Source organism: Aulonocara sp. 'chitande type north' Nkhata Bay, linkage group LG3, assembly GCF_057382095.1.
Source record: "Aulonocara sp. 'chitande type north' Nkhata Bay isolate Kocher_YH1m ecotype deep benthic linkage group LG3, A_spYH_male_GT1.1, whole genome shotgun sequence".
Lineage (NCBI taxonomy): Eukaryota > Metazoa > Chordata > Actinopteri > Cichliformes > Cichlidae > Aulonocara > Aulonocara sp. 'chitande type north' Nkhata Bay.
In genome coordinates this window covers 4038687-4052683 of record NC_141346.1, presented here as the reverse complement: position 1 = coordinate 4052683, position 13997 = coordinate 4038687, and the positions used below count along the sequence as shown (strand labels likewise).

At 42.2% G+C, this 13997-nt stretch overlaps 1 protein-coding gene across 1 annotated transcript; it reads right to left on the bottom strand.

The window, feature by feature from the left end:
- Nucleotides 1-1013: 1013 nt before the first annotated feature.
- LOC147333575 (macrophage mannose receptor 1-like) lies at nucleotides 1014-13681 on the bottom strand. The gene is made up of 4 exons (XM_086286387.1): nucleotides 13612-13681; nucleotides 13052-13423; nucleotides 12553-12891; nucleotides 1014-1752 (listed from the first exon to the last, which is right to left on the bottom strand). The coding sequence occupies exons 1-4, from the start codon at nucleotides 13679-13681 to the stop codon at nucleotides 1406-1408; spliced, it is 1128 nt and encodes a 375-aa protein (XP_086142513.1). The 3' UTR covers nucleotides 1014-1405.
- Nucleotides 13682-13997: the final 316 nt, after the last annotated feature.

Genomic DNA, 13997 nt, shown 5'->3' with positions numbered 1-13997 from the left:
TGGTGGAGGTGACCCGGGGGGAAAAGTCTGTCCTTCTGCCCTTCAGATCAAAGACAACCTGCCTGTGGAGACATGAAAATGTGACGGTCCACACGTATCAGAGAGGCCAGAGTCAGCCTGACATACAAGGGCGCACTGAGGTGAACAAAGACCCACTGAACACTAAAGACCTCAGTCTGACCCTGAAAGACCTCCACCTCACTGACAGTGGAGTCTACACCTGCACTATCTACAACAAGGATGGACACATGCTGCTACAGAAATCAGTGACTCTCAGAGTCAGAGGTGAGTGTAACAGCTGTTTGTCCACAGTGACTGAAAACAGGAGTGAAGATCAGGGAACTCAGAGTAGAACTATCAAAATAAAACAGGAAATGACCGAACAACAGTGGCTGTAGATGATGGAGGATCGCCATCACTGACATCTGTCTGTCTTGTGTTCTCCTCTCAGTTCCTGAGGTTCAGATGGTGGAGGAGACAGAGAGGGAGGAGTCTGACATGCTGCCACTTATAACCAAATCTGATATTTGTCAGGACGTCATAGTGGATTGGAGACTCACTGAAGCTGAACAGATGAAGGTCCACGTGAATGAGAGTGGAAAAAATCAGCGAGATAAACAGGACCAGGTTTACAGAGGTCGCACAGAGATGGGGAGAGATCTGTCCTGCTGCTTTGTCCAGAATAAGTTACTTAACAAAGGAGAGAGGAGCTGCAGAGTAGCCTGACAACATCATTATATTTAATCAAGACTTTGACAAAAACATTTTACCAAAATGGTAAAAAACTGTTAACATAACTGGCGGCAGCTCTGATCACTGATTGGTTCACACAGTCCTCATTTCATTGCATATCTTCATTTGTGGAAATGTCAGGGAGCTACATGTTAGTTTCCTGGTTTTACCTTTAGGTGGCGCTGTTTGTATTTGTTCCTGTGAAAGCTGTAACAGTGACAGACTTGGTTAAATGAAGGTTTATTTGTCTTCATGAACAAACATGATCAGATTATAGAGCTCATATGGAGTCATGACACAAACATGTTTTTACCTGCTTTTAGTGACAGGCTTTGTAATTCAAGCTGAGGATACAATGGTGTGATACAAAGATTTACAGCACATGAAGCAGAAACATTAAAACCATCACCTTATCTGAACTAAATACAACAAACATCCTGCTACAGTTTAATAATGAACCAATCCAGCAACAATGAAGGAAGAAACCAAGATGCTCCTGACTCTGGTAAAGGAGAGGACATGAAACACAGACTGCTCTCTGCAAATGTCTAAGCTGCAGGTAACAATCTGTTGGTCATTGTCAAACCCAGAGACTGTAAACACTGAGCAGAAACACAGAGTTCACCCCAGAAAATCTACATGTGCAGCTAAGAAGTGACTTTAGGTTTAAACTTTAGTGTTTTATACAAATAAAATTAAATGTCTCATTCTCCCTCTGACTGACCCACTCGTGCTGCCCTCCTGTGGTCATGGCTGCAGACATGTCACAGTCTTCAGTCCTTCCCCCTGAAGCCCACCTCTCATAGCACACTAGGTTGTCATTGACCCAGAACCATAAACCCAGAGTGCAGCCGTACTGCAGTCCCAGCCACACGAAAGGAGTCGAGGCGTTTTTGGCTCTTTCCTGGACCCATCGCTGCTGATGAGGGTTGCTGATTGAAACCAGATCATGATGTGTCTGTCTGCAGTAATTCAAGGCTTCCTCCCAGGTTTTGTTTTCCCTGATCAGAATCAGTTTATCTGCCATAAAATCAGAGACAACATGAAATCAGTTAAATCTGGACTTCAAGTCTCTGGATGTTTGGTCCAGTTTCACTGGAAGAACAAAAGAAAACATTTCAGTGATTCTTCAGACGAATCAGCAGCTCTACAGAGAAATCTCTGTTCCAACCATCAGCTAAACATCTTCACCTGTGACAGAAGTTCAACATACATGCAGAAATAAGTGGCTGCGGTTCCTTCTCCTTCATCGTAAGGAGGTAAGTGACGGAAGTGACGGACAAGGTAAGCGACTCATGTTGTAACTGACGTCAGACACTGGAGATTTTGGCAGAAAATTTAATCAAATGGTAGTTTAGATTTGAACAAATTCCTTTAAGCTTCAGTATTACCAAATACACTTATGAATTGTCTTATAACTAACAACATTTGTCTAAATAATCTCCAACACCCTGGAGAACAACGAGGAGAGTTTAGAGACTCTCCAAGATTACATCGATCAGTGCTTCCAGGATCTCGTGATGAAGAAGGCCCAGTGTGCAGCTTCCCCGGCCAAACCTGAGACGCCGTCGTCTAAAAGACTTCGTCCGGCAGATTCCCCACAACATCGCCAGCCGGCAAAGATATTGTTGACATGCTTGAGTCAATCGACCAACGATGTCCAGTTTCAATGCAAGGCTGTCCTTGGTGGAGATTCTTCACCGGGAATTTAAATGCTTGCGAGAATCCCTCAGTTCAGCCAGCAGCAGGTGGAAACGCTTGCTGCTGAAAATGCCACGCTAAGGGAGTCGGTGAAATGTCTCACAGACAATGTTACTCAGCTAAATAGAGAAAATAAAAAAATAAAAGAAACCGTTATTGATCTACAAGCTCGGAGCATGCGTGATAATCTGGTATTTTCTGGTATTCCAGAAGCCGCTGGAGAGGACGCGGAGACCACGGTAAAAAGCTTCATCAAAACCCACCTGAAGCTAGTCAATCATGGCTATGAGCCTAAAAACAATTAGGTCATCCTTTACAAGAACAGATGCTACTTCGGGTGGAAAAGGACAAAAGGAAATTGTAAATTGGACATGGAAGAAAACAAGATCAACGGACTTTAAAATATGTCGATAAATGAATGTGCGATTGCTAAGGATCCCTTTCTTTTTTTGAGGTTAATAGTTTTAGAATAATTATGCATAATGCTCGACGACTCAGATAATAAATCATATGATATTGAAGTAGGTATTGACTCTGAAAGGAATGTGCTTAATACAATTAATGTCACATGTGAATATTATACAGAGGAGCAATTCAGGGATACAGTTGAAATAGTTAATACATTTTCATTAATTCATATTAATTGCAGAAGCCTTTATAGAAGTTTTGCTTCGATTAAAGATTTTCTGTATAGTTTGAGAGGCAGGTTTCAAATAATTGCTCCGTCTGAAACATGGTTAGATGAGAAGAGGGGGTTTCTGTATGGAAGGGTACGATTTATACTTTGTAAACAGAACTAAGAAGAAGGCAGGAGGGACGGCACTTTTTGTTAATTGTGATTTGAAATGTAAAAAAGTTGAATATATGTCTGTGGCTATAGACGATGTAATGGAGTCTGTGACAGTGGAGTTGGACATAGAAAGAAGAAGTAATTGTAACGTGCCTATATAGGAAACCGGGGTCACAGATTGAGTTATTTACAGAGGCAGTAGAAGACTTATTGAGTAAGGCTAAGGGAAAAGAGACTGTATGTTTGTGTGGTGATTACAATATTGATCTTTGTAAAGAGGCAAATGATAAGGCTGCGTCAGATTCTTTTGAATTATTACTTGGTAAGGGATTTTATCCTTTAATTATAAAGCCGAGTAGAATAACAGATAAATCAGAAACACTAATTGATCATATTTTCATTAATAGTTTGGAGAGTAATATTATGAGTGGCCTCATCATAAATGATATAAGCGATCATCTACCAGTCTTTTTTACTTTTGATTTAAATGTGAAAAGAAAGGAAGAGGTTGGTTTTGTGAGTCATAGAAGGTTAAGAAATAACGAGGCAATTAACAAGTTTAGACAAGATCTCATGGAAGTGGACTGGAAGGAGGTTTATGTTAATGAGGTCGACGTTGCATACGGAGCATTTTTAAATACATATTTGGCCTTGTTTGATAAACATTGTCCATTGGTATCATTTAAGTATAAGAAAAAGAATAAGAATATGAAACCTTGGATAACTAAGGGTCTTGCAAATGCGTGTAAAAAGAAAAATAATTTATATAGGGACTATATAACACAGAGAACTAAGAATGCGGAAATGAAATCTAAAGTTTATAAAAATAAGTTGGTATTAATATTGAGGAAAGCCAAGAAAGACTACTATAATAAACTTTTTCAGGAAAACAAGAATAATATTAAGGGCATTTGGAATATTTTTAAGGAGGTATTGGGTAACAAGAACACACCCTTAGATCGCCCTAATTATTTCATTAAGAATAATCAAGTTGTCGATGACAAGACTGAAGTAGTAAACGAATTCAATTCCTTTTTGCAAATGTTGGACCCACTTTAGCAAATTTAATTAGAAAAAATGACGAAGCCTGGAAAGCAGAAAGTAGAGTGGTTAATTCTATATTCTTAGCTGATACTACCATAAAAGAAATAGCAGCAATTGTAGAAAACTTTAAAAATAAAAAATCTACTGACTGTGATGGTACAGACATGGTTGTAATTAAAAAGACTTTAGATTGTATAAGTATTCCTCTTTGCTATATTTTTAATCTTTCGTTGCAATCAGGAGTATTTCCTGATCGAATGAAAGTGGCAAAAGTGATACCCTTATATAAATCAGGAGATAAGCATAGTTTTAACAATACAATCTTCAATCTTTCAGAGGTATTGCCGAGATAATGATCAGGGGAAGTGGCCACACATGGGAGCACAGCTGAAACACATGAACCTAACGACAGGACAGGAGAAGTGAAACTGAATACACTGACATTGAATACAGACTTACAAAGTAAAACAGGAAACATGGAGATTAGACATGACATGAACTAAACATAACCACGCAGACATGACTCATGACAGGTAGACGCACGAACCAGGGAGACGGAGTACAGGGGAAGATGACAGAAGCGACAGCATGAACTTGACAACACAAGACACACACACATAAACACATGAAGGGCAAGGGAGGCTTAATACAAGGGTAATATAATTACAAATGAGCTGGAATAACTTAATGAACCTAAACAAACAATAAACATCAAAATAGACTAAACACAAAACACTGGGTCGCACGACCCAGGACCATGACAGTATTTTTATTGTGTTCAGGGGGAGAAGATAGCAAAAGGAAATTTTATTTTAAGCATCAGTTAGCTAGGACAACAAAGATTAATGAGTCCAGCGGTTAGGGGTATACGACTGTGGAACTCACTTCATTATAATTTAAAGAATTGTATAAGTTTACATTGTTTTAAAAAGCGTTACATGCTTAAAACGATAACGCAATATGAAGAATGTGAATGAAATTGGAGTTCATTGAAAAAGGATCCATTATAATTTTTGTTTTATTTATTTTAATTTTATTTTTCTCCTTGTTACTATGTGGAGTGGTATATTCTGATTGTAAATTTGTTGTTTAGTTTGGGTTAGGACCGGAGATAAATGTTAATGTTAGTTTGTTCCCTGATTTTTGGTGCCCACTTGTAATATAAATTGGATTGTAGATAGGGGGCGGGGTTTAATAAGAATATTTTCTTCTTCCTGCTCCTTTTCACACATGGTTGTAGTGCTTTATTGATAGAAAGTGTGGTTGGTTTGTTTGAATTGTTGTACCAAGTGTGAAATAAATAAATAAATGAAAATGAAATGAAATGAAAGCTGCCGAAGGACACGGTGAAGAACATCGTCTTCGATAGGGTACATCGCCATTCGGGCTACGGCCGGGAGACCACGTCCTATTGTGGCCAAATTCGGCCACTTCAAACAAAAGCAACATGTGAAAAGCCGCGGCAGGGAATTAAAAGGAACGGACTTCAGCGTGAACGACCAGTTCCCCAAAGAGATCCTGGAACGACGCAGGGTCCTCTTCCCAATCCGATGCGGCTTCATCCAGAAGGGCTCCCGCGCTGTCATCGCTGTGGACCGGCTGTACATGGACGGACAGCTCCACCGCGACCCCAACATCACTCCGTGGCTGTATTAACTTCACAACAGATAAGAATCCACTACACCCTTTCCCTATCCACTCACACTAACTTGCATTAACTTAAAATTAACATCTGTATAACTTACCGGTATCAAATCGCATCTTAAGTGTGATATGATAGCAGAATTAACACCGTCACTCCCCATCAGTGGTTTGATTGGAATGTTTCATTTTTTTGTTTGTTTGTTTTTTTCCTTCTTGTTTTTTTTTCTCTCTTTCCTCCCTCTTGTTTTTATGCTGCTCACCCCTGTCCTTGGTTTCTTTCTTTATTCCTTTCACTGCCTCGATCACCTGCTTCGACACTCATCCACAAACAACATCCTTTATTTCGACACATACGCACCATGCGCTCAACGGCAGCACATTTACTTCAGTCAGACAGCGCACACAGTCGTTTAGGATACACACACTTAAGCCAAGCCTACTCATATTAGTAACTATGCATACACAAAGTCAGACTCAGGGAGCATCTCGCCACACATTTTCTCTCTCTCCTTCTCCTTATTTATGAACAAGTGATGTATTCTCTCCACCTGTCTAAGCGACGCACACAGCATACACCCCTAGTTACACACAAACATCTATGGGTGCACTGAGGTTCATTACATGGAATATAAATGGAGCTGGCTCCAGAGAAAAGAGGTTAAAAATATTTAATCAACTCAAAAAACTACAGGCAGATGTTGTCCTTTTACAAGAGACCCACAGACCTCTTAGAGGTTCGAATGGACTTAAAACACCTGAGTTTCCTAATGTGTTCTCAGCTTGTTATAATTCTAGACAAAGAGGAGCAGCAATTTTAATACATAAAAATATTAATTTCACAGTACCTGATACAGTTATAGATCCAGAGGGCAGATTCTTAATCATTAAACTATCTATACGTGATAAAAAGCTATGTATTGCAAGTGCATATGGTCCAAATGTTGATGATCCCTCATTCTTTCACGGTTTTTTCAGTGCACTCTCTGAACACTTAGATGGCACACTTGTTCTTGGAGTCGACCTCAACCTTGGACTAAATGAAGACATGGATAGGCTCAATACAGCAGGAACTCAGGGCAACTGGCAGTCCACAAATATAATCAAACAGTATATGAGCGACTTTGGTCTTTGCGATGCATGGCGCTCCCTTCACCCCACCAGTAAGGAATATACTTTTTTCTCACATGTCCATCACTCCTACTCTCGTCTGGATTATTTTTTGGTCAGCAGCTCACTGCTGAGTAACATTTCAGACACTGAGATTCATCCTATAGCTGTCAGCGATCATGGTCCTGTATCTTTAACACTAATGCACAAGAATAATACCACGCCAAGTAAAAACTGGAGATTTAATACATCACTACTTAAACATGAAAAAAAAAAAAAAAGATGAAGACTTCTATAAAACGTTGTATTCACCACAAATAAACCCGTCTAAAAAGGAAATTGATCAGTTTTTGGACAACATAACTCTTCCAAAATTATTAGACACTCAAGCAATGGCACTGGATTCACCACTGACACCAGGTGAACTCCAGGAAGCTCTGATAAGTATGCCCAATAAATGGTAAATGGCCTTTATTTATATAGCGCTTTACTAGTCCCTAAGGACCCCGAAGCACTTCACATATCAAGTCATCCACCCATTCACACACTGGTGATGGCAAGCTACATTGTAGCCATAGCCACCCTGGGGCGCACTGACAGAGGCGAGGCTGGCGCCACCGGGCCCTCTGACCACCGCCAGTAGGCAACGGGTGAAGTGTCTTGCCCAAGGACACAACGACCAAGACTGTCCAAGCCGGGGCTTGAACCGGCAACCTTCTGATTACAAGGCGAACTCCCAACTCTTGAGCCACGATCGCCTCAATAATAAGGCTCCAGGTCCAGACAGCTTTCCTGCAGAATTCTACAAAGAATTCAGGTCGATTCTAGCACCAGTTTTCTACAGAACGTTGTTGGAAATTAAAGAAAAGGGCAGACTTCCATCAAATATGAATTCTGCAAACATTAATCTCCTGCTAAAACCAGGCAAAGACCCTGTATATCCCTCAAGCTATCGTCCAATATCCCTTATAAATGTAGACCTTAAAATAATCTGCAAAGCTCTCTCAAAGAGACTGGAGAAAATAACCCCCCTTTTAATTCATCCTGACCAAACTGGTTTCATAAAAGGTAGGCACTCATCAACAAATACACGTAGATTACTTAATTTGATAGACTACTCATACAGTAAAAACCTAGAAACTACAATATTCTCTTTAGACGCAGAAAAAGCATTTGACAGAGTTAACTGGAAATTTCTATTTGCAACTTTACACAAATTTGGTTTTGGAAACTCTTTCATTAACTGGTTAAAAATATTATATAATTCCCCAACAGCTTGTGTTAGAACAAATGACCAGACATCCTCCAGCTTCTGTCTCTTGAGGGGCACCAGGCAGGGATGCCCACTCTCCCCTTCACTGTTTGCAATTTTTATTGAACCACTAGCAGCAGCAATTAGTCAGAATTCAGTAATTAAAGGCATAAAATGCAAGAACGCGGAACATAAAATCAGCCTTTATGCGGATGATGTGTTACTCTTTCTCCAAAACTCAAAAACCAATATCTCTGGGGTGATTGAATTGATAAACTCTTTTGCAAGAATATAAGATTACTCAATTAACTGGTCAAAATCTACAGTCCTACCGATTAATTGCTCCTTCCATAATTCCTCTTCTACACCACTGCAATCAGGAAATATAAAATATTTAGGTATTAATGTTTCTCCCAAACTTGCAGATCTAATTAAATTAAACCATATCCCACTTTTAAAGAAGGTAGAAGATGATCTGGCTAGATGGAAATGTCTACCCATATCACTTATGGGAAGGGTTGCCGCTATAAAAATGATGGTATTACCCAAAATAAATTATTTATTCTCAATAATCCCAACTAAACCGCTGCAAGATTGGTTCAGATCTCTAGATTCATGTATGTCCAAATTCCTTTGGAAAAATAAACCCCCACGTATAAGCTTATAAACACTACAAAAGACCAAGGATAAAGGAGGATTAGAACTACCTAACTTTCAGCACTACTTCTTAGCCAACAGGCTTCAGTTTATCTCAGGATGGCTAAAACACACCCTCTTAGATGAACCTTGGCTAGATGTAGAACAAGCACTTTGCAATAATCTAGAGATCTCAGATCTGCCATTTATCAGCTCAAACATCCAACGACATGAATGCTTTAAAAGCATCAACATCAGCTCTTCTCTGACAGCATGGTGGGAGTTTCTAAAATTGGCGGAGTCTTCATTAATCCCATGCAAACGTACACCTATCTGGAACAACCCTGACATATTACAAAACAATAATATCATAAACTTTTCAGATTGGAGTTGCAAAGGAATCAAATATTTAGAACATATACTAGAAGGAACAGAATTTATTTCATTTGACGGACTAGTTACACAATATGCGATCAACAAGAAAAGATTTTTAGAATATCAACAAATTAAATCCATAGTAAAAAAGAAATTTAAACCGGGTCAAGTTGAATTACAAACACCACCAAGTGTGGTTCAATTTCTTACTCTTAAACCCCCCAAATTACTATCCAAAATATACAGAATGCTTTCTAAAACAGATGAATCAATATCACTTCCTATTGCAAAATGGGAAGCGGATTTATCAGTTAACTTAGACCTAAACTTCTGGTCTCAGATTTGCTTAAAAACCTTTCATCTAATTAGAAATCCCAGTCTTCAATTAATTCAATACAAAATATTACATAGAGTGCACTATACAGGTCATCGGATGTTAAAGATGGGCTTTACATCCTCCAACAACTGCTCACACTGCCAAACCAATTCACCGGACAATTATATCCACGCTCTTTGGTTCTGTCCACCAGTTCAGAAGTTTTGGCGCGAGATATGTGAAGACTTATCAAAATGTCTGAAATGTAACATTCCAACTTCCCCCTTAGTGTGTTTGTTGGGCAGCTTAGATAATGTCACTACAGAAAAGAATATCGCCCATATGGTTTTCACTGCCCTATGCATAGCCAAGAAAACAGTCCTCATGAACTGGAAAAATAAAAATAATCTTAATTCTAACCAATATAGAAATTATCTATTAGATTACATTAGTCTTGATACAGCCTCTGCCACCACATCAGGTCAATTGCTCTGGGCTCCTTTGATCAGCTCCATCACCTAGTGGGGGGGGGGGGGTCATAGTTTGGTCCCACCTTCGCTGTTGTGATTGGTGTGGGGGTAGGGACAGGCTTAGGGCATCAGGGGGTTCCCTAGGAGCATCTTCCTTGGGGGGCTCAACCCGGGGTAGCGGTCATGGCCTATTAAGGGCTCTGTTGACTCTTAGGTGACGGTTTCCTTGTGGCTGCGTGCAGCGGGGCTAGGGGAGGGTCTGTGCTGATGGACGTGGGTTACTGACCTGGTAGTCTGGCTGCCCCTGGGTGGGTCCGGGACAGGCGTGAGGATCTGGGGGCGCTCCGTCTCTGGGCTGGGGCCCTGGCTGGGCCTCGGGGGCTTGGGTCCTGGTTGGTATGTTGCTGGGGTTGTGGGCGGGTGGGTGTATGGGGGCTCGACCCCCATACAGCTGGCCCCAGGGAGGGGTCACTTGCCCCTCCCTTCCTTCCCTCCCCATCTCCAGCTGCCTCCCTCTTCCCGCTCCACCACAACCACCCGCACATGCAGGGCCTTGGGGTAAAGGTATGTCACCAGGGTGCAGAGGAGGCTACCCCCCCCCCCCCCCCCTCTGTCCCCTTCTGGCTGCCTCTGCCTCAATTTTATCCCACAACTTAGACATTCACATTACTCACACCCTCATTACACATACATATAGGATCTTGGGGGTGGGCATGCTACACGGAGTCCAAGTTACCATCGGGGTGTACACCTCACCCCTGGCATCGTTGCCCACCTCTCAATTTTAAATAAACGTAGACATTGAGGGCTAGCAGGAGGGACTATGCGCTTACCTGCTGCTCTCTGGCAGGTAGCTCCAAGCCCTCCTGGGTTTTAAATGCACCTTAGAACACACATGCATCAACATTACAATGAGCGGGTGGAGGGAGGTTTGGAGTCTTCTCTCACCCCCGTTCTCTGTTGCCTGCTGGAGCGGGGGGTCTGGGAGGAGGAGTTGGACGTCCGACTGGGGTCTGGAGTGTGGGGCCTCCCTGCTGCTGCAGAGTCAGGGCGGTCTGCTTCTCCCCACTGCAGGGAAAAGGGTAACACCACCTGGGTCTGGGTGCAGTTTCCCCCACCAGGGGCAAGGGTACCTAGACCTGGTTCGTAGAGTACGCTTGGGGAGTGTGATCGTGTGTACAGCGTCTCTTTATGTCTGTCTCCACGTTGGTTGAGTGTGGAGCAAGTGCATATGAGAGCATGAGGGTGGGAATGGATGTTTGTGTCTGTGTCTATATGTCAGGTTGGGTGTCAGACGCCACCTCTCTGGGGACATCTCAGGCCCTCCAAGGTTTGGAGGCCTATCTCCCCCTACCACCACTTCCCCTGCCAGTGGCGGACTCCCTCAGGTGTCGGTGCGTTGGTGGTTCTTTGTGTCCGGGGATGGGCGTCCAGGTACACACCGGCTCACTCCTTGGCGGCCGCTTATCGGGGCCTGGAGCCTGGGGCTCGCTCGGGCCACTTCGGGGGTTTGGGTGCCCTCGGCCCCTCGGCCTGGGATTCGGTCACTCAGGCACAGCTGGCTGCCGGTGGAGCTCACGGGCGCGTCACTGCAACCCCCCCTGGCTTCTGCTCCGCGGCTGCTGGGTGAACCCTCATCTGGGACTCTCCTCAGCTCTTTCTGAGACAGTGGCGCGGCTGCCCCTCTGTTGGTCTTCCTTGGTCTCTTGTGTTCTGGGGGCCTCTGGATGTCTGGAGTTTTGATCTCCTCCATACCTGCTTCATGCCCTGGAGGACGGGGCTGTGGCCCCCCCACACCCTCTAGCAGATCATTACATGAAGGAACCTTTTAAAAAAAACAAGCGCGTCCATGCTCACAGGTGTACACACGGGTGATCACACCCACAAACTACACCCTTTCTGGCTCCTACCTCAAAGCACACTGTGTTCTGTTGATCTTATGTGCTGCACAATAATGTTTAACATTTAGTATTTACTGTCATATTCCCATATATCATTGTGATGTTGTTTATTCTATTACTCTTGTTCTCTTCTGCTTGCTTTCTTTTTTCTTTCTCAGCAGGTGATCCAGGTGATTGATATATGTATTTTTGTTGTCTGCTTATTTAGTTGTTTTTTGTTTTTTTGCCCTTTATCCCCGTCCCTCTTCTCAGCTGTTTTTCCCCCTCTTCCTTTCTCCCTTTTCTTTTCCTCATTCAAGTCTGTCCCATATCTAGCAAGTGAAAATAAAAAATAAATAAAATAAACAATAAAAGGTGAATCAAATAGACCATTACGGCAAGGCTGGGATGGTCAATTTGGTAAAGTGAATCCGTTGGGCATCTTTCTTTGCCTTTAGACAATAATTCTGATGCAAAAGAGCCAAACGGGACAGGCAAAGAAAAAAAAATAAGTGGCTGAAGAAACACACTGACCTAAATCCTCTCAGTGATTCCAGCAGTTCATCTATTGGACAAACAGCTGAGATAAATCTGTGTAAACTCACCATCATAGCAGAAGAAAGGCTTTCTTTGGTCACATCCAGCAGAGCTCCATCTTCCTGATCTCTCTAACAGAGTCGTAGCACATGTCCTGTTGTTTAGTCCATCATTAAATGAGTCCCAGTATCTGAAAGAGAAGTTACTCCCATCTGACCACCTCCAGCTGTCTCTGAACAGGCCGATACACGAGGCTGTAGAGTTCTTCAGCTTCTTAAACTCTTCACTGTATATCTGATTGAGTCCACTGGCCAGGTCGGTGTGATGCTGTCTGCAGTAGCTCTGAGCCTGAGTCCAGGTCACAGACGTCTCAGTCAAATGAAAGGTTTTGTTGTTTTTCATCGTTTCTGTCGAGTCAACAGAAAAACACAAAAACATCTTTATCAGCTAATCCGTCTCCTTCTTAAAACTGCCTCTTTCAAGAACATGTGATATAACACAGATTATAAACTACATTATAACATTATTAAGTATTGTATTATCATATTACTGTCCACATATTCTCACCGTTATAGCAGATGAACTGAAATGTGTGAGTACATGGGAAATCTATCCACGCCATGCTTGTCATTACACAGTTCTCAGGGTATGCTCCATCATCTGGCTCTGTACCTCCCCAACAGGTCTTATTTTCAGTGTATTCCTCCCCCGGCAGAGACCAGTGCCACGTCCTGTTGTCTCCTGGCTTGCTGTACAGTCCAATCCAGGCTTCTGTTTGATTCTGTGCAGAGTCTTGAAGTCTTCTCATGTCTGTCAGGTCAAACACTTTGGCCAGGTCTGTGTAGTTCTCTCTGCAGTATGCCCGTGCTTCATCCCAGCTCATCTCTTCTTTAATAAAGTGGTACTCATACAGCTGACATGTGATGAAGACACACTGACCTGAAACAGAAGAAATACTGTTGGATATCTGCTGATACAAGCAGGAAACTCATGTTCCCATCAAACTGTCCAGTTTACAGGTCAATCCTTGATTTTCTCAGTAAGGGTTCATTTGTTTAATGAGTCCTGATCAAACTAAAGGATTTCAGGTGGAAACAATCAGGAGCCCTGGTAAAATGATCACTCACCCATCAGAAGAAGCAGAAACAGACTCCACTGCATCGTCACTCTGTCACATGAAAATGACTTTTCTGTCATTTGGAGGAAACAATGAATCCAGCAGCTCTTCAGTGTTTGATGGACACGCAGCACTTTATATTAAACTCAGATATCTAGTTTGTCACACACTGCTGTAAGAAATATATGATTGTTCTTAATAAATGATCATCTGTTTAAAATTGTCCAAGAAGAAAAAAGGAACAGTTCAAATGTGGTCCACACAGCACCTCTGTACACAGACATGAAATGAGCCTGCAGGTTTGAAACTTACATCTGGTTCTTCTCTGGTGTTCATGCAGACAGCTGTGCAGTAAATAACCATCTGTACTAACACACACACGCTCTTTGTACTCAG